General features: G+C 28.8%; 3 protein-coding genes across 3 annotated transcripts; all 3 read left to right on the forward strand.

Annotated features, from left to right (window-relative positions):
• The first annotated feature begins 3,712 nt into the window (after positions 1-3,712).
• LOC137811401 (MLP-like protein 43) lies at positions 3,713-6,075 on the forward strand. Its single transcript, XM_068613136.2, has 2 exons — positions 3,713-3,928; positions 5,573-6,075. Exons 1-2 carry the CDS (start codon positions 3,742-3,744, stop codon positions 5,842-5,844), a joined length of 459 nt encoding a protein of 152 aa, XP_068469237.2. The 5' UTR covers positions 3,713-3,741; the 3' UTR covers positions 5,845-6,075.
• Positions 6,076-9,275: 3,200 nt separating this feature from the next.
• LOC137811409 (MLP-like protein 43) lies at positions 9,276-11,058 on the forward strand. Its single transcript, XM_068613147.2, has 2 exons — positions 9,276-9,614; positions 10,556-11,058. The coding sequence occupies exons 1-2, from the start codon at positions 9,428-9,430 to the stop codon at positions 10,825-10,827; spliced, it is 459 nt and encodes a 152-aa protein (XP_068469248.2). The 5' UTR covers positions 9,276-9,427; the 3' UTR covers positions 10,828-11,058.
• Positions 11,059-17,930: 6,872 nt separating this feature from the next.
• Positions 17,931-19,828, forward strand: LOC137811416 (MLP-like protein 43). Its single transcript, XM_068613159.2, has 2 exons — positions 17,931-18,260; positions 19,370-19,828. Exons 1-2 carry the CDS (start codon positions 18,074-18,076, stop codon positions 19,639-19,641), a joined length of 459 nt encoding a protein of 152 aa, XP_068469260.2. The 5' UTR covers positions 17,931-18,073; the 3' UTR covers positions 19,642-19,828.
• The last annotated feature ends 2,265 nt before the right edge of the window (positions 19,829-22,093 follow it).

Raw genomic sequence — 22,093 nt, forward strand, 5'->3', positions numbered from 1 at the left:
TTGTGGAAGGACATTCTTGTTTCTAAATATGGAGGTTGGAGAAGTTTGAGAGGATAAGGTAATTTTAAGATGGGCTGGCTCTCTTTGGTGGAAAGATTTGAAGAAGGTGTGGGCGTCAGAGGGTTGGGGAAGAAGTTTTGAAGATGGGTTCAAGTGGTATGTTGGTAATGGTAAGGAGATTTCTTTCTGGGAGGATAGTTGGTTGAGTTGCGATGCTCTGAAGGGAGTTTTTTCGCGATTGTTCTCTATTAGTTCGGCCAATGATGGTGGCTGAGTTTGGGTATTGGGCTAATGGTGTTTGGGTGTGGCATTTTGACTGGCGTAGACCCTTTTTCGTTTAGGAGAAGTCTTTGGCGGAGCAGTTGGTTCAGTCACTACAATGGGTGAAGTTGGTCCTGGGAGAGGCGGATAATTGGGTTTGGAAGGCTGGGGGATGTCAATCTTTTACAGTTAACTCTGCCTATGTTCAGTTAAGGAGGGACCGAGTAGGGGAGTTTTCTTCAGTCTATAGCATGTTGTGGAAGTGTAAAGCCTTGCCATCTGCTTTGTTCATTGCTTGAAGGGTGATGAAGAATAAGATTGCTAACAAGGGTAGCTTGGTTAGGCGTGAGGTGGTGGTTGAAAATTCTTTATGTTGTTTGTGTGGGAAGGAGAAAGAGTCTTTCCAGTCATTTATTTTTCGTTTGTGACTTTGCTTGACGAGTCTGGAGTCTTTGCTTTACATGGCTTGGTGTGCCGTTTGTATTTCACTAGGATCCTAAGACAAACTTTTTTCAATTCAGGAGATGTCAGACTTCTACTTCGGAGGATGTTGTTTGAGGTACAATTTGGGTCGGTATAGTGAGCGAAATTTGGAAACATAGGAACTCTGTCATCTTCAATAGGGGAGTGGCAGATGCCGTAGAAGTGTTTGCTTTGGCGCAAGTAAAGGTTTGGTCTTGAATTTATGCAAAGTCTAAATTCCTTTCCTTACTCAAATTGGGTTCTGAATCCTTTGGACCGTATGAGGATGATCCGTTAATGTTTTTTTTGGATTCTGGTAGGCGGCTTTAGCAAGGAGAATGATAATGTTAACTATGTATAAGGGTTGGACTACTCCTAACGTGATTCCCATTTACTGATTTTTTATTGTTGATAAAAAAAAAATATTAGTGTTAACTTAATCAAGAAGAAGTAGGTTTGCTGGAAGGGAATATGGAATTGCATTGGGTAAAGATGGAAGTAGGAATCCTTAATGCAACCAGCTAAGCCATGTACCCATGCTTATCTCTTTTTATGCAGTTTGAGTTTTTTTTTTTTTTTTTTTGATAAGTATGGTGGATGGGTTGGTGGTTTTTTTTATAAGGATTGAGATATCTTTGAAGTGTTTTTTTTTAAATTAAATTAATTTTTTTTTGATAAAAAAAACTTAATCAACCTTAATTTAAATAAATGTTAAAAATAAATAAAATTAGTATCTATATATAAATAAGTTAGTGTGATAATCAAATTTCTTTATTATAAAACATTTACATTAAAATAAAATATTTAATTACATTAAAGTAAAATAATTACTAGTCATCACACATTTCCTTGATGTACGTTGATAATATCCCGTGAACAATGAAACATATCATTAAAATATAGCAATAACAAGTGGGTATGCTACTTGATTTCAATTTTTTAATTTTAAATGAGAATTATGTGTCCTTTTTTTTTCAAATTGCTATATTATTATTTATTCTATTTCATAAATGAGTTTAATTAACTATGTTTACGAACTATATATCACACATGTTAACATGGACACTGATACGATACAAACATGAATATACGTATAATCTTTAAAATGTAGGACACGGAGACACAAATCTATATATTATATAATTATGAATTATATAAATTGACAATAAAGATTTATGTATACAAGTATGTTTCAATTTTTTTTCAAGCAGAAAGATATTTTTATGATTGGTTCAAAATGATTTGTTCCTTATTTTTATAATCATAATCAAGATTTATACAATAAATTTAAAATTTTTAGAAATTTAATGCATTTCTCTTTTTTAAAATTGTGTTAGAACCATATTAAAATTATAAAAAATCTAACAAATATTTTTTAAATTTGACACTTTATAAATATAAATATGTACTTTATGAATATCGACCGTTTATGAGAAGTGTCTAACCTTACAAATATCTTCCGAATATGCCGTGTTACCTTCGTATTTATACGAGAATTATTTACGTATCTAAATACATGTGTCGTAGTATTAAGCTAGACTCACATGCAAATTGTCTAGTGATTTTTAAGACGTCTTATAAAGTTTCTCATCTTCTTTTCATAAATAGAGCATATTTTGTAATGATTCAATAATTGATGGGCCCATTTGATTATTTTTTCTTTAGGAAGATTATTCATCTGCTTTTATTATTTTGTTACATGTTTTCATACTCTTTTTTAAGTTAAAATAATTTATTAATCTCCACAATATTTTATTAAAATATTAAAATTTTTTTAGCATGATTCTTATTTCTTATTATTTTACCATTTCACAAATTATTTCTCTCCCTCCTGAAGAAACATTTTCTATAAAAGTAACAAACACAAAGAAACCAATATAATATTAAGTATTATATTCGGAGTGATAAAACTTATAAATGAAAATAGAAATTATAATCACTTCTAAAAAATGTATATTTCCTTTAATTTAAAAATATTTTTTTCATGTTTTTATAAAATAATATTCGTACTTTTTATATTTTTTTAAATGAATATTCATTTTCCTCACTTTTTAAAGTATATCATCTTTATGTTTTTAATAATGTGATACCACCTCCTTATTTTATTTATCAAAATAATACCGTTTTACATTTTAAATTTTAATTTTCATATTTTTTAGCAATTATAATTAATATGATATTTTTAAATAAAAATATGTGTCATTTTATTAAAAACATACGCTACCAACTATCACAAAATCATTAAATAAAAATTGATTTTAGACTAAAAAATAATTAATTATTATATTAACTAAATTATATACTATTTTAGAAACTAATAAAATTAATAGTATTTAAAATAATTTTATTTTCAATAAAATTTATAGATTTTTACCTAAGTAACAGTTTTAGCTATGAACTATAGATTTAAAAATTTGTAACTAAATTTTTAGTAATTAATTAGATATTAATTTAGAAATGATTTATTAATAAAAAATCTTTAAATATCAATAATTCTTTTATTCTATAAAATAGTATATAATTTAGTCGTAATTATATTTTATCTCTAATATTTATTTTTATTTAATAAAATTTTAATAGTAATAATAGAGATAAATGTTATTTAAAAATTAGAAAATAAATTAAGATTACTTTACTAAACAAATGGATGCTAATTTTAAAACCAAAGAAAAAAGTAAGTACGATTTAGAAAGGATAAGAGATTTTTTAAATTAAATAATTAGACTTATTGCTAAAGACAAATTATACCAACTAAGATACAAAAATTACAATCTTGGTTACTGTATTTGGAATATATATCTATTACTGTATTTGGAGTTTTCAAAGTAAAATTTGATTAGGTTATTCTTCTTTTTTGAAGTAGGGTATGAAAATGGAGCCCATAGTGTAATTAGTTGGGTGGAGTTGGTAAATTATGTTCTATATAAGAGGGACATGGTGGAAATACTCTTCATCATCATCATCATCTCCATCTTTGTTCCTTTCTTCCTTCTATTACTTGCTTCTTTCTTCATCACCATGACTCTTTCTGGCAAAATCAGCACTGAAATTGGAGTTCATGCAACTGCTGCAAAGTGGTTCAATCTCCTTGCAACGAAACTCCATCATCTTCAAAACATTAGTGATAGAATCCATGGAACTAAGCTGCATCATGGCCAAGACTGGCACCACAGTGAGTCCATTAAACACTGGACTTATACCATAGGTAATTAAACTTCTAACAACTCTGTTAATATGCCTTAAGTTTCAAAATCACATATATAATAAGGTTAAGATACCCTTTTCTTATTTATTTATTTATTTCTTATAATTTTTTTTATTATGTCCTTTTTAGACGAAAAATGAATGAATAAATAAGAGATATTTTAGAATACCTCAATCCTTATAGAAAAACGGTTTGAGGATCTTGTCTTCTAACCTAAAACTGAGAAACCTACAAACAGACATAGCTATCTCCTAAAAACATTAATTAACCTCATACAAAATCAAAGACTCAAGACACCATTCTAGGTAGATTTTTATTTTAACTAACGTTTAAATATGTTTTGTCTCTCTACAATTTTTACAATTTTTTTATCTAAAGAGTAATCTAACCCTGATATAAAGTGGAAAAGGACAACAACAAAAAAAAAAAAACCTTTTCCTATACAGTTGTCTTAGTTTAAGTTAGGTCCTGTTCATTACATATTGATTTTGATAAAATAAAAAATTTACCTCTTTAATAATTTTAAAAAGTGGAAACTGAAAAAAAGTTACTGATATTTCTAAATGCAGTAGCTGATTTAATGAGAACTTATTCAAAACAACAAATGTGAATTTCCTTTCAGCCTTTTGTGATTATTTTGAGACAAACGCATACTAAACTAAAAACTGCATTTTTTTATGAAAAATTAATAAACGGGCTTAATTAGTTTAATTATGTTTCTAGCTATAAATTCTTCTGATTCTGGAATTTTATATTAGTTTTTTAACGACAAGAAACAATACATACCGAAACTCAAAATCAAATTTTTGAAGGAGATATAAATCAAGATTATAATTGAAAAATATAACGAAACTACAAGAAAAATTACTTTTGAACAAAAAATAATTAAAGAATAAATGAATCTAAACTAAAATATTGATCATTAATTTTGAAACCTGATTTAATGATATGTTTAGAAACTTATTTAATAATAATAAAACATAATATAAAAACCAATAAATCTTAACCTTTTGAAATAGTCTCTAAATGAATATTTTTGAATTATGTTTTTTAATGTTTTTTTTTAGTGTAAGTCAATTTTACTAGAAGAAAATCATGAAATAGAAACTAATTTTAGAAACTAAAAATAATTAGTTGTTATAGTGACTAAATTAGAGGTCATATTAGAAACTAAAAATATTTTGGTTTCTAAATTAGTTTTTATTATTGTTAAATAGTCTCTAAATTGGTATCTAATTAGCTACCAAGGTTTTAACTATTAATTATTTAGATTCTAAATTTGGTAGCAAAAATCTTGGTAGCTAATTAGATACCAATTTAGAAACCATCTAACAATAATAGAAACTAATTTAAAAAACAAAAGTTAAATTATTTTAATCTCTAAAATGGTTTCTAATTTAGTCACTATAACAACTAATTTTTCTTATTTAAGTTGGAAGGTGTTCCTTTAGTTGGAGGTTGATAAGGCGCTAGCTATTTATGTATAAGGGTTGAACTACTCCTGAGGTGGTTCCTATTTATTTATTTTTTATTGCTGATAAAAAAAACTAATTATTTTTTTTTCTAAAATTAGTTTTTATTTCATGATTGTTTTTTAGTGTTTTTTTATAATTCTGATCTTGGTTTTGATTATGAGAAAAACAGATGGTAAGGTTACAACATGTCAGGAGAGTATTGAATCTGTTGATGAAGCAAATAAAACAATCATCTACAAGCTCTTCGATGGAGACATCGATCACCAGTACAAGCTCTTCAAGTTGGTATTTCAAGCAATTGATAACAACAATGGTGCTGCTATTATAAAATGGACTGTTGAATATGAGAGGCTGGCTGAGGAAGTTGATCCTCCATATGGCTACATCGAGTACCTCCACAAATGCACCTCAGATATTGATGCTCATCTTCTCAAGGCATAGCTCCAAAAACTTATGCAGAAAGTTAAAAAAATAATAATAAGAAACAATGGCCTTGACCTTAGGTTAAGTGCTTTTCTGTATAATAATATATATGTGTGGGGTTTCACAGAAGGATCAATATGTAGACCCTTCTTATGGTGAATAAACCTATATATGCATGTATGTGATTATGTCTGGAAGCTTTTTTGAATTATTATATGGTTAAGTGTTGCATGTGATGCATATTATTTATGATTTGTGTAAATATATCGTATCTATAATTACTAGAAAAACAATAAAAATTAATTTCAGAGATAAAAAATAATAGTTATTGTATTTTTTAAATTAGATACTATTTTAGATATTAAAATTTTTGTGTGTGTTTAAAGTAGTTTCTATTATTAACAAAAGACTTGTTCTACGATTAATTGGACTAAGATTTGTTCTCCTTTTGAAAATAGATGATTGAAGATTAATAACCTTTAAAAAATAATGCTTACATCGTCAAGCTTCCTGGAACTTTGCTTATAGTAATAAGCCTTGTTCTTTTCTCTTGAAAGCTAGAGTTATTAAATCTAAGTACCAACTAAGATTGACTTATAAATCCTCTTCTATTTGGCATGAGATTAAACAGTTTTATCACACCATTCTGAACATACCTCTTGGACTGTTGGTACAAGTACTATTATTAATTTCTAGAATAATAAATAGTGTTCTTCTACTTGTTTATCAAACATTGCAGGGTACCTGATGATTTTGAAACCTTGGGGACTACAGTTTCCCAATTCTAGAATGATAGTGATTGGATTATTCCATCGACTTTACAATAGGTCAATCATTTTTTTGAACATATCATGATTAGGCAAGTACTCCTAATTGGACTCTAGAAGACTCTAGTCATTTCACTCTTAAATGTGCTAGGAAATTTTTCTTAGATCCAGGAGTTCCTTGTGGATGGGGTAAGATAATTTGGTCTCAATATATTCCTCCTCCCAAAACTCTAGTGTACTTTGGAAAGTTTTTCATGGACAGCTTCCTACGGATCAACACATTCAGCACAAATGTTTGCATTTATTTTCTATGTGTACTATTTGTGAAAAGTAGGAAAAATCTATTCAACATCTATTTGTTGAATACCCTAATGCTTTACATATTTGGAGCTAGGTTCGTCAAATTTTTCTTAATTCTCACTTCTCTAATGTGTATGATGTCCTTTCTTTTATTAAGAACGATGGTAGTTCTTTGGTTAATTTGATTAAACTTGTTGTGATTACCTTCTCTATTTGGATGATATGGCGTATGAGGAATTATGCTAGATTTCGGGTTAATATTGATCTTTCCAGGGTCATTTCCACCATTAAGGATTTCACTTGCCTAGTGGGTAATTCGTCTAAAAGCAATATGATGAATGATATGTACGACTTCAATGTGCTTCAGTTCGTTGGTATTAATACTCGTACTGGAAAAGTTATTCATCATCTTTCTGTTAAAATTAATATTGATGGTGCTGCTTGGGGTTCTCCTGTTCTTACTACTTGTGGTGGTATTTTTTGTGGGAGTATGAGGGAGTTTATTAGTGGTTTCTCTACTTTCCTTGATATTTAGACTGCTTTGGTTGTTGAGTTTAATGGAGTCATACATGTCATTGAAGAAGCTAAAAAGATGGGTCTTACTAGTTTATGACTTGAATGTGATTTTGTCTTAGTTTGTGTTGCATTTATTGCTAGGACTAATGTTCCTTGGATTCTTCGTAATTGGTAGAACACTTGTCTTGATTTCTATGGGAAAATCAGGTTTAACATTTCTCACATTTTTCGTGAAGGCAATGCATATTCTGACCAACTTGTTGATTTAGGGTTTATTCATAAGAACAATTTCATTGGTATAATAAGCTTTCATCTAGTCTTTTCTTAAAATTCTTTATTAATAGGTAGAAATTACCTAAGTATCGATTTTCTTAGGTTTTTTATATGAGTTTTGGTCTAATCCTCTCATATTTGTTTTTATTTGCTTTCTTTTTTCTATTTTTAGTAATACTTTTTTCAAGTGGTGACAAATGATTGTTGATACTTGAATTGTTAGTCTAACTAATGTCTAACAAAAAAGAGCTTTTATCAAAGCAAAATTCATCATGATAAAATATTTACATCAATAAAATAGTTACTAGTCATCACATTTCCTTGATGTGTGTTGATAATGTCCCGTGAATAATGAAACATCATTAAAACTTAGCAATAACAAGTGGGTATGCTACTTGATTTCAATTTTTAATTTGAATTGAGAATTATGTGTCAATTTTTTTTTCAAATTGCTACGTTAGTAAATGAGTTTAATTAGCTCTGCTTACGAATATGGCGTGTTACCTTCGTATTTATACAAGAATTATTTACGGTTCTAAGTACATTCTCCTTCATGTGTGGTGTGAAGATATTAGGTCAGATTCACATGCACATTGTCTAGTGATTTTTAAGACATCTTATAAAAATTCTCTTCTTTCTTTTTCATAAACCAAACATATTTTGTAATGATTCAATAATTGATGCTCCATTTGAGTACTTTCTCTTTAGGAAGATGATGCATCAACTTCTATTTTTTTACATAGTTTCATACTCCTTTTTTAGGTTAAAAGAATTTATTAAAAATATTTTATTAAAATATTAACAATTTTATAGCATGATCCTTATTTCTTATTTGTTATTATTTTACCATTTCACAAATTATTTCTGTTCCTCCTTCTTAAGCAACATTTTTCTATAAAAGTAACAAAATGCAAAGAAACCAAGATAATATTAAGTATTACATTCGGAGTGATAAAAATTATTAATGAAAATAGAAATTATAATCACTTCTCAAAAAGTTATACCAAATGGCATTTAATATCCCCTTTAATTTTAAAATAAATATTTGTTTTTATTTATTTTGTAAAATAATATTTGTACTTTATATTTTTTAAATGAATATTCATTTTCTTCTTTTTTGAAAGTATATCAACTTTAGTTTTTAATAATATTCCATCTCCTTATTTTATTGATCAAAATAATACCGTTTATATTTTAAATTTTAATTTTCATATTGTTTTGCAATTATACCTAATATGATATTTTTAAATAAAATTACGTGTCATTTTATTAAAAAGCATGAAAAAATGAGTATCAATTATTAAAAACATAATAGAGATAAATATCAATTTAAAAATTAGAAAAAAAATTGTTATTACTTTACTAAACAGATGGATGCTAATTTTAAAACCAAAGAAAAAAGTAAGTACGATTTTGGAAAAGATAAGTGATTTTTTAATTAAATAATTAGACTTATTGCTAAAGACAAATTATACCAACTAAGATACCAAAATTACAATATTGGTTAATTGGCATGGAATATATATCTATTACTATATTTGGAGTTTTTCAATGTAAAATTTGATTAGGTTATTCCTTCTTGTTTGAGTAGGTTATCAAAATGGACCCCATAGTTCAATTTGTTGGGAGCAGTTGGTAAAATATGTTCTATATAAGAGGAACATGGTGGAAATACTCTTCATCATCATCATCTTCATCTTTGTTCCTTTCTTCCTTCTACTACTTGCTTCTTTATTATCATCATCATGACACTTTCTGGCAAAATCAGCACTGAAATTGGGGTTCATGCAGCTGCTGCAAAGTGGTTCAACCTCTTTGCAAAGCAACTCCATCATATTCAAAACCTTACTGATAGAGTCCATGGAACCAAGCTGCATCGTGGTGAAGACTTTCACCACAATGAGTCCATTAAACACTGGACTTATACCATAGGTAATTAAACTTCTAATAACTCTGTTTTTCTTTTAACCTAAGTTTGAATATGTTTTGCCTCTCTACAGTTCTCTCAGTTTTAGGTTTAGGTCCAGTTCATTGCATATTGATTTTGATGTAAGATAATTTAGTGTTTACCTCTTTAAAATTTTTAAAAAGTAGAAACTAAATTCTATCTGTTTGCAATCATAAAAGTTACTGATATTTCTAAATTGTCTCAAAATTGTCTTTTCTCTTAGAATCTATGGTATATATATTCTTGATTAAATATTTATGATGTTTTTAGACTGACATGATAATTCTTAGTGTGTTTGAGAGGTGCTAGCTTTTGAGGTAGCTGAGAGTGATAAGACGTTTTAACTGTTGTTAGTGTAGACAGTTAGAGATACGATTCGTTGTGTTTAGAAAAAAAGATGTATTTTTCTATGTTTTATATAAAGATTGAACTATTTTTAAGTGAGTCACATTTATTTTATTTTTTTTTATCGATAAAAAAATTGTTACTTTTAAATGGAATAGCTGATTTCATTAGAACTTATTCAAAACAACACATGTTAATTTTCTTTAAGCTTTTGTGCTTATTTTAAGCAGTTTAGAAAAACGCATACTAAACTAAAAATTACATTTCTTTATGAAAAATTAACAAACGGGCTTAATTAGTTTAATTATGAGTTTCTAGCTATAAATTCTTTTGATTCTGGAATTTGTTCACTGTTGTTAGATTCTGGAATTTGATAACTGATTTAATAATTGGTTTAGAAACTTATTTAATAATAATAAAACATAATATAAAAACTAATCAATCTTAATATTTGAAATATCTCTAAATCAATATTTTTTGAATTAGGTTTTCGAATGATTTGTTTTTTTTTTTTTTGTAGTCTAATTTGTTTATCTTTGAATGATTCTGATCTTGGTTTTGATTACTTGAGAAAGAACAGATGGTAAGGTTACAACATGTCAGGAAAGTATTGAATCCATTGATGAAGCAAATAAAACAGTGATCTACAAGCTCTTCGATGGAGACATCGATCTCCATTTCAAGCTCTTCAAGTTCGTATTTCAAGCAATTGATAACAACAGTGGTGGTTCTATTATAAAATGGACAGTTGAATATGAGAGGCTTGATAAGGAAGTTGATCCTCCTTATGGCTACATCGAGTTTCTGCACAAATGCACCAGAGACATCGATGCTCATCTTCTGAAGGCATAGCTCCAAAAACTTATGCAGAAAATTAAAACTAAATAAATAAGAAACAGTGGCATTGACCTTAGGTTAAGTGCTTTTCTATATATTAATATATCTGTCTGGAGTTTGACAGAAGGATAGATAGTTATGCAGATCCTTCCTTGGTGTGGAATAAATCTGGATATGCCTGTGAAGATGTGGAGCTTGTTGAATTATTATATGTTCAAGTGTTTAATGTGAAGTATTCTCTAACATCCATATATTTTCTTATATCTAATAATCATAATCGGTATGAAATATTAAAATAAATATATAAACATAATATAAATATATCTAAAATTTCATTAGTTTAATGTTTCAAATTATCTCTCTCTTCATAAGACTAATAAACATCCTATGCTCCTGTGTAGAATACCCGATCATCACATATTAAAGAAAAACAACCACAAAACAAAACAAAGGGTAAGCTAGGTATTTTTAAAACTTATACACAAATATAGCTTTAAACATCCACATAAATCCATCATTTCTCATGCATTTCACACAACCATCAGTGTCGGTCAACAATTTCAATATTCATCTTTCTCATGTCAGACTTCTATTGACTCATAACACATAGACACTTGACTCTACTTCCGGAAGAGTCGTGTATTGAAATTAGCATCCAGAGACCTGCACATGTCATACTACTGCTGTGAAACCCACACAGCCATGCACATAATTATCTTAATATCTTCTCATCATCTTCATATGACAGGGTAAATCCATTTGATCTGCTCTGATAAGTTCTTTCAAACCTCAGACTCAGCCAAATGGACCTCCTTCAACTCTCACCAACTAAATAACTTCATCTGTGTGTCTCCATTATATCAGTAGAGTCAGGATCGTCTCATTCACAGGACACTCACAAATCAATACACCCTAATAACAATCTCAATACGATATTCTTTTTCCTGAAAATACTATGTCTTGATTAGAATTCATATTTTGAACCTCATAATATCCAACATCAAACAATCAAATCATACCAATGTTTAGAATTTCCAAAATACACAATAATTCATTGACTAATTATATAAATGTCCAATTAAAGAGATTTTCAATTAACTATACATGATATAAAAGTTTACATACTTTATAAGAAAAACTATATAGAAATAAATAAATCAATCTTTTAAAAGCGAATAAAAATTAGTTTAATATTTTTATTTTATTTTACTTTAGCTTGAGCTAAAATTCGCTAGCTTGAGCTAAAATCCTCCAGAGAGCATCCATAATTTTAGCTTGAGCTAAAATTTGCTAGCTTGGGCTAAAATCCTCTAGAGAGCACCCAGAATTTTTAGCTTGAGCTAGCACTTGCTAGCTTGAGCGAAATATGCAGAAATATTTTGCATAACTTAATATACCTATTAGATTATAAATCAATATCTCATTCAATTCATAAATTATAAATCTACACATTACATTAACAGTTTCTGTTCAACATGATACAATCACTCTCATTGAATCATTGTTGAGTTATTATGTCCATTTATACATATATATGATTTCTAATTCCAAAACCATTTAAATCAAACAACCAATTCTCAATCACAACACTTTTAATTTCAAACAAACTACCATCTACTCAGAACAAGAAATCTTACAACAAAATCTGGAATTGGTGACCCTGTCACACTTACATTCAAATCTTCTAACCTAGGATTCTATTGAAGATTTTAAACTAGCTTCCCTTACCTTTACTTGAGCATATGCTCACGAAGAGCTCCAAACCTACCAAAATCTTCAAAAGTAGCTTAACCTGCACCACAGAGTCCTAATAAAAAATCTAACTATATCTCTAAGACTCTGATCTACTAAAGACTAATCCTAAAACTAAAAGAGGCACATGCATACACTTAGATTGAGATAGACCTACAAGTTCAAAATTGGACTCAGAGAAGGGTAAAAATTGAACTTACTCTATCAGAGATTCTGATCGGGCAATCTTATAGGATTCACTGCTAGGAGTCCAATGGCAGACTCTGATCGCCAAACTGATAAGCAAGGAGATCAGAATCTTAGAGAGAAGGGAGAGAAAAGGAAAAAGAGGAACAAAACTGAACTTACTCTATAAGAGATTATGATCGGGCAGTCTTGTAGTCTTTGCTGCCAACGACAGACTCCGATCGCCAAACTGATAAGCGAGGAGATCAGAATCTTAGAGAGAAGGCAGAGGAAAGGAAAATGAGTTTTTAGAGAGATGATGGTTCTTTTAAAATGAAACCTGAATAACTAAATTTCTATTTATATAGCCTTTTCACTTTAATAATAAAATATTTAGGTGTCATTTTAATTGTACCATTTATACTTTAAGACTATTTTTCTCGATCCTTACATATTCTAATATCAAATAGTAGGAATAACTCTTATAAAAAATAAATAAAAAAACTCAGTCTCTTGTGTCAAATTATTATCACAAAGTACCTATTACTCTAAAGAGTAGAATCATACAACGAACACATATTACATTATTACTTCAATTTTCATCTCATCCTCCCATCAACATAACATTTACCAAAAAAACAAAATAATGATAGAATCTTATGTCTGCTACATTCAAACAAAGAAAATTTGAAAAGGGAATCAATCTTTCAACTCGCCAATGTCCTTAAGTATTGTTTACTCAAACAATCAGTGTTTATAATGGCTTAATAGACGTCGATTTTTAAATCGATATCTATAAGTCAAAATTATAGAAGAATTGTTCCTAAACTACGATTTTAGAATCGACGCTTAATGTTTAAAAAATTGTTGTCTATATGAATATTTTTACATTAGTGAAACTAATGTGAACGGTCAGATGTCCAGAATTTGGGAAGGTGTGTGGATTGAAATTGTAAGTGAAATTTGAAAATATTGGAATATGTGTGTTTTTAAGAATGAGAGAATTGATCATATAAAGGTTTTTGCGGTGACACAAAGAAAATTCTCGACTAATTAGATTACTAGTAAAGAAAAAGATGCAAAGTTCACTTATTCTCAATGGTGCTTGAAACCTTTCGTATGTATGAAATTTATTAAATAGCCCTTAGTTTGGTTTGTATTGCTAACTCCTTGTTTCAGAAAGGAAGAATTTGCATGTTTTGCAGGATGATTTCAAGTAGTTTGTCCCCCTGAGTAGAGTAAGGGGATGTTATGCACTAGGAGAAATTGTTTCTTTCTTTAGAGTATAAAGGTTCTAAGGATATTTGTTTGAGTGGTTGAAGGGGAGGGACGAATCAAAGCGACAAGGGCTGAATCTCAGTGGATCGTGGCAGCAAGGCCACTCTGCCACTTACAATACCCCGTCGCGTATTTAAGTCGTCTGCAAAGGATTCTACCCGTCGCTCGATGAAAATTGCGCTTCAAGGCGTCTCGCAAGGCTGATTCACCTTATGAGGGTCACCAACGACACGTGCCTCTGGGGGGCCAAGGCCCCCTACTGCTGGTCGGCAAACAAACGGCGGGCGCAGGAGCAATAGTTATGTGAAATGGTTTATCTATATTTGTTTGAGTTTGTGGTAACTTCATATGTTATGTTATTGTAAAGAGGAACTTGTGGTTTGTTTATATTTTTATTACGAAGTTTAGAGTTTAGGGTTTAAAATTTGTTTTTCTCTATATTGTTTTTAGGATAAGGGTTACTTCACAGTTTTTGTTTAGATTTGGAATAAGTTAAGGTTTGAAGTCATATCTTTTTTTAAGAGTTAGATAATCCCTTAAGTGATCCTTATTTATTTATTATTTTTTATAATAAAAAAATAATACTAACACATGTTAGTAATATTATTTTAATTTTCTCTACACCCCGAATCAACATATCACGTACAAAAACAGGATAATAATAGAAATTCGTAGCTACTAGTTTCAACCAAAAAAAAAATCCAGTTTACTTTTTATAGTAAACATAACAATTTCAGAACTCATTATAAAGCTACCCACCACGAGCATGCTGGCGTGTCCATAGTATTATATGTTCATGTGAATGTGATGCATATTATTTATGATTTGTGTAAATATATATTATCTGTAGACCTGCTTTTATGTTATTGAATTAAGTGATTTTGTCAAAATGTATCTTGAGCATGAATGTAATATAATATAAATTATCTAATAGAAAGTCATAGAACCCACCATGGTTGAATGAGCTATATTCTTCCTTTTATTTTTCACTTTCACTTCTGTGGATGACCTTTGAGTAATATTTATTCACTCGATATACAATTTGTCCTCGTACTAATAGTTTCTGAATTCTTCAAAGTTCTTCTCCTCTCGCGCACGGGCTCCGTCGATCGGTGGGGTACCTGCGATTGCACTCTAACGCTTAAATCAGTTATAGTGATTAGTCTGTTCTCTCAGGATATCAAAAACATACTTTTCCCCCTTTAGAAGTCTCATTTATAGGTTGACTTAGGTCTTTTCCTGCGCGGGCAGGTAATTGGTTCACTAAAACATGTGTAATGGTCACCAGGTCGTGTGCAGTGGCTTCCTCATACCTCGGAGGTGTCTTTTAGTGTGTTCTTGACTCATTCAACATTAGTTTGTAACTACTTTCTTGACACGTATTTATTATGTTATATTTTTAATTCATGTTTTCGGTCGTCCGATGTCCGTAAAACTTTTGTTATTGAGAATGATAATAGATTAAGAAATATAATTAATATTTTTATTTTTATTAAATTATTTTTAACTTGATCTTTACTTGTCGTTATATCTTTTGAATCTTAGACATTCTGCAATTTTTTTTATTTAGCTATAAAGTTGTAGCAGTTATATAGCACATGTTATGACTGAACTTCTGAACAAATCTCTGCACCGCCATTTGTTTTTGAAATAACAATTCCGTTTATTAAATTTAAATTTATATTAATTTAATTTGAATAAAATTGAAGCTTATTATATAGGATAAATATAAATTCAGATTTATTTAACTTATTTAATTGTTATATGTTTTAAAATTAAATTATCAATTTTAGGAGAGAGTGATTATGTAGCTCAAAAAAGTTATGCAGAAAATTAAAAATAAATAAATAAGAAACAATCCTTGACCTTATTTTAAGTGATTTTCTGTGTAATAATATATCTGTGTTGAGTTTGAAGAAGGATCATGGTTATTCAGATCCTTCCTTTGTGTTGAATAAATCTGAATATGCATGTGATGATGTCTGGAAGCTTGTTGAATTATTATAAGTTGAAGTGTTGAATGTGATGCATATTATTTATGATTTCTGTAAATATATATGGAAACGTATTAATGAACATATTTCAGTAATTTAATGCACTTGTTCTTCTTCTTTTTAAGAGAATTAATCATGAATGTAATATATATAATATAAATTATCTGAATAGAAAGTCATAGGAATCACATCATAGTTGAGTAATATATATGGAGAATGATAATATAGATTAAGAAATGTAATTAATATTTATATTTTTATTAAATTATTTTTAACATGATCTATATTTCTTGTTAATCTTTTCAAAGACACTCTCCGTTTTATATAACATATAAAACTGATATTTTTTTAAGTTCAAATTTTAAGCCTTTTAATTTTTTTTATCAGCTTTAAGCCTTTTAAATATTTATCGTATTTTTTATTTAATAAATAAAATTTTAATATATAATATTATAACATTCACATTATTAATAAGTTAACACAAAATATTTTAATATTTAATTTTATACTTAAAATCTATTTATTACATAATTTTTTCAAAAAATAACACGTTTTAATAATTCTTTAATTTTATATATATGAATGACTATACTCGACTAATCTCAAGGTTGAGAGGTGTACACTTCACTAATCTGAAGGTTGACAGATGTATCTACAATATTTTTCTTTGTTGGAAAGATTTCAAGATAATCTGAAAGTTGGAGAAGTGGAATAATAACTTCGAAGACGATTTAAATTGGGAAATTGACAACGAGAACTATCAAGTTCTGGAAAGACTAGAGGGTCGGTAATGAACTTGAAGACTAAGTTCTCAAGGGTTTTTTTTTTTCTTTGAGGACTAAGTTCCCAAGGTTGATAATGTAACATAATCAACTAAACTAAAGATAACTTCCAACAATTCTATCTAATAAAACTTAATAGCATTGAAGATAGAGTTTAGAAGGATATTAGAGTAAGTCTTATTTATTTGAAAGGTGTAGAATTATAAGAACAAATTATAGGAATGGTAAAATTGAATTTTTTTTTATCTATAATAAAAATAAATAAATAAAAATATTTAGGGTTTACACTTAGATTAAAGATAAAGAGATATTCTCCCAAAAGCTTAGGTCATATATAAAGAACCCAAAAACAGATCTCATGTATTCAACTTGACATTTATATCCAATAGAGTGTATAAGGGAACTCTATTGGCTATTAGTTAATCAACATTCTTTAAACTTTGGTTAAAGAATAATTTATTTATTTATTAGAAATACACTATGATTAATTAGAAAGAGAAGCAAACAAAAGATATTCGTAATAAAATGTATGAAAATGTGGAGTAACCAATAATTCTAGGGCACTCGTTGTAATTATCATCATAATAATGACAATCAAATCTTATACATTATTTTAAGAAACAAATATTGCTCTCCAGTTTTCAAACAAAACACCTTTTTTAAAGAATCTTATGAAACATAACATATGAATCCAAAACAATATATTAGGTAATATTATTATATTGTCAAAAAAGTTCCCCTCTTAAAACCGACAATATTATTGAAGACACGTGTTACCATTTCTTCTCAAACAAGAAAAAAAAAACCCTAAAAAAAACAAAACTATTTGCATGATTCAATAATTGATGGGATGACTTTGGGCACTTCCTTTAACAAGAGAATGCATAATAATATTTTTTTTTGTCAATTACAAATCTCAAAACTAACTTCATATTTATTTTGGATACAACTTCACGTTATCTCCATGTTATTATCTATTAGTTTGACATTTTACATATTATATTTTTATTGCTTATCAAAAATATTGATTCATTTTAAAATTTCAACCAGTGGATATATAATAAATAATAAATAATAAATAAAAATTGAGTAACTGAACTGAATATTTTTTAAAGAAGAAATTATTAGGTGCTTACCTATGTTGTAGGGTATAGAGACCCCACAATTGAGTTAAGTTATGAGGGGTGTGGGTAAATTATGTGCTATATAAGAGGGGGATATGGTGCCATTATTCTTCACCATCACTCATCTTTCTTCTTTCTTCTATAACTTGGTTCTTTCTTCATCACCATGGTACTTTTGGGCAAAATCAGCACTGAAATTGGGGTTCATGCAACTGCTGAAAAGTGGTTCAACCTCTTCGCAACGCAACTCCATGATGTTCAACACCTTGCTGAGAGGGTTCATGGAACCAAGCTGCACCAAGGTGAAGACTGGCATCACAATGACACCATCAAGCACTGGACTTATGTCATAGGTAATTAAACTTCTAAAAACTCTATGCACATTATTTTCTCCCTATCTTTTTAATACACTTTTATATTAATAATAAAAACTACTTTAATATCTATATTATTGTGCTTTTCTCATTACAAAAATTTAGATGGGAGACAAATCCTCCATAAATAAGTTGTGTTGGATCTCAATAAATATATAGCATATGTTCACTTAATCTGACATAAAAATAACAATAACCACATGATATATATATATATATATAAAGAAATATATGGACTTTTAACGTGATTTAATTTCAAAAAAAATAAATTGTAAGTAGTATTAGCACATGATATATTAAATAACAGGCCTCTTTCTCATATAAAAAAATTGACTAAAAGAAAATCATCAATAGAAACCAAAATAATTAGTTGTAATAGTAACTAAATAAGAGACCATTATAGAAACTAAAAAAATTGGTTTCTAAATTAGTTTCTATTATTGTTAAATAGTTTCTAAATTGGTATCTAATTAGCAACTAAAGTTTTAACTACCAATTATTTAGATTCTAAATTTTGTAGCAAAATCTTTGGTTGCTAATTAGATACAAATTTAAAAATCATTTAACAATAATAGACACTAATTTAGAAACTAAAAATTTATTTAGTCTCTAAAATGGTCTCTAATTTAGTCACTATAGCAACTCTATTTTTTTTTTTTAAATTAGTTTCTATTTCGTGATTTTCTTATAGTATGAACATCTTGATTGTGTAAGTAAATGTTAATAGATACTACAATAAGAAATTGGTACTAAATGATAAAAAGTTAAATAATAATTATTAAAATAGACATTAATACTATTTTAGAATGTGACTCTAAAGTTATCTAGACTCTAAAAGTTGGATAGTAAGATATGATTTGCATCTCACATCCATAAACTTTAATTTAGAATGATGTGAGATTCTATGACTTCTTAGGACATGGACTAAAGTCCAGATTTGCACATTTAAATATTTATTTCTCAAAAAAATAAACTATACAAGGTTATCTAAGTTACTATTGAAAAAAATGTTATATACATATATAAATGAATTGTTCTCTTATTTATAATTCTTACACAATGATTCTTGATTGTTTGTGAAAGAATAGATGGTAAGGTTACAACATGTCACGAGAGTATTGAATCCGTTGATGAAGAGAACAACACAATCTACTACAAACTCTTCGGTGAAGACATAGACCACAGGTTTAAGGTGTTTAAGCTCATATTTCAAGCAATTGACAAGGAGAATCATGGTGTTATTATAAAATGGACCATTGAATATGAGAAGCTTGATGCAGAAGTTGAACCTCCATATGGCTACATCGAGTACCTGCACAAATGCACCTCAGATATTGATGGTAATCTTCTCAAGGCATAGTTCCAAAAAACTTATGAATAAAAATAATGGATGTGTGTTTCACCAGAAGGATGCTTTTTTCTTTGTTTTTTGCTCAGCACCAGAAGGATGCTTATATAGATCCTTCCTTTGTATTGAATAAATTTGGATGTGCATATGTAATCAGTGATTTCAAGTGTGCTAAATTTCATGTTATAAAATTTTCATTATTTTTTTTTATCAGCAATAACAAATAAATAAATGTAAATCACTTTATGAGTGGTTCAACCCTTATACAAAGATAGCAAAACCAACATGTAGCTAAACCTACCAAATTAATCAACCAAGGTACTAACCGTGCTAGAAGCCTAAGAAACGCTTCAATTGACCAAACGCATACATTCCAAAGGTTCCAGACACCAACTGGAAAAGGAAAACGGAGCAGAACGCGATTTTGTAGAAATTCAAGACCAAACCTTTACTTGCATCAAAACAGACATTTCAGACGCATCAGTCACACCCCTGTTGAAAATGATATTGTTTCTGTGATTCCAAATTACCCTCACCCCAATTCAAATAGTTCTCTACAGGTCATTAAGCGTCCCTCAATTTAAACTGAACGAAATTTGACAAAGAATTAGTGTGAGACACATGATTTATCGATTTATCGTGGGTTTAGGGTTTTTGAATTGTTTAAACTAAACTTAATTTGCCAAACCTTCACCAACACGTGGAAACGCGTTAACGATAAGTTATGTATTTTAATGCGTTAACCAATTGAAAAGGCAAATATGGTATATAAAATAATAACAGTTTATGACTTCCCAGTTGTATTTCTCACCTGATTCAGAGAAGTGTAACACTTTTGTATAAGATTCTAGAAACTAAAGTAATTAAATTGTTTTATAAAAATATTATAGACATGTGTTTAAAAATTATAGATGGATATAGCTAAACGAAATAAAATAAGATTGGGATAATAATAGTTAGAAGACAACTCACTGAACACGAGGTTCTCCAGAATGTATAAAAATATAATGTTAGACAATGGTACTTTTGGAAAATTTTGAGATTTGGAATGATAAGATATGACAGTGGATAATGCTCTGGAGAAGGACTAGTTTGAGTGGGAGAAAAAACGTGAAAAAAATTATATTTTATTTCACTACTTTTTTGGAATGGAGACTACAATCTCTTTAAATAGTTGTTTTTATGGATTATATGAAATCATTCTCTTTGTTTCTTAGGTTGGAAATTTGTACTTAGGTTTGGTTTGAATTGGTTTTCTTTGAAAAAAAAAGGGTTTAGACATCCTTTAAGGGTCTTATTTAATTATATTTATTTATTGTTATAAAAAACAATAAATTTTTTAAATTCTCATATTTTCTTATATTATAAATTACATTTAAAATCATGGTATAAATGACATTCAAAACTACAATTAAAGATAATAAATATTGACAATTCAAATTTTAAAATAAAATTGATGACGACTTTAAGGCTTAACAAATTCTTCCCTCAAACTTAAACCTTTACTATTCTTTATTCAAATTGCTTTTATGATATGTATGTGGATAGCATTATTTGGGGAATTTGGAATCATAGAAATAGGATTATTTTTAATAATGGAGTGGTAAATCCTATTGAAATTTTTGCTATGGTACAAGTAAAGGTGTGGGCATGGATAACTTATAAATTCCTAAAATCAAATTTCTCTTATTCTGATTGGTGTTTTGATGTATATTAATGTTTGAAATCACTACATTGATGGTTAACGATCTCCCTCCTCTTTTATGGTGGGTTCTATTTTGGATGAGAGCACATGTTGCTGAGTGTGATTCAACCTCAAATGCTGGGGAGGAGCAAGGAACCAACATACCTTTGTGGAGATGTCATGCCTTATATCCTTCACATGGGTTATGTTGTTGCGTTATTTTTTGTATTATAGTAAGTTGTATATGTACAAATTTTGGCTAAGAACTAGGCTTATTGTACGCGGGTTGGAGTACCCCTAGTATTCCCATTTATATTATTCCTTATTGTTGATTAAAAAAAATTGTTTTTATGATTGTCATCACCACACTTCCAATTTTATTTTTCACCTCACCCTTACTGCTTCCAACATTTTCCCTGTAGCCACCAAACTATTATGGATTAGAAGCAACTTCAGTCCTCTTGATTGCAACAACCCATATAGAGTTCTGGTTTGAATACTTTTAGTTTCCCAAATAGAATCTTCTACACTTTTACCCTTGTTACTAAAATGATTTAAGGAAGACTTTGACTTCAATGAACTTGGAGCATAATGATTAGACCATATTTCACATGATACATCGACAACATTTCATTTATCTTTTTTTTCCAAATCAGAACAACTATTTTTAAATACACATATGAACCACAATTTCAATTCAAACCTCAACAACCAAAATCATTAATGGTAGACATGACTTCAATTAACATGCAAAAAACAAGTTCTTCAAATAAACAATGT

This window comes from Phaseolus vulgaris, chromosome 11 (genome assembly GCF_051622355.1).
Source record: "Phaseolus vulgaris cultivar YP4 chromosome 11, ASM5162235v1, whole genome shotgun sequence".
Taxonomy (NCBI): Eukaryota; Viridiplantae; Streptophyta; class Magnoliopsida; order Fabales; family Fabaceae; genus Phaseolus; species Phaseolus vulgaris.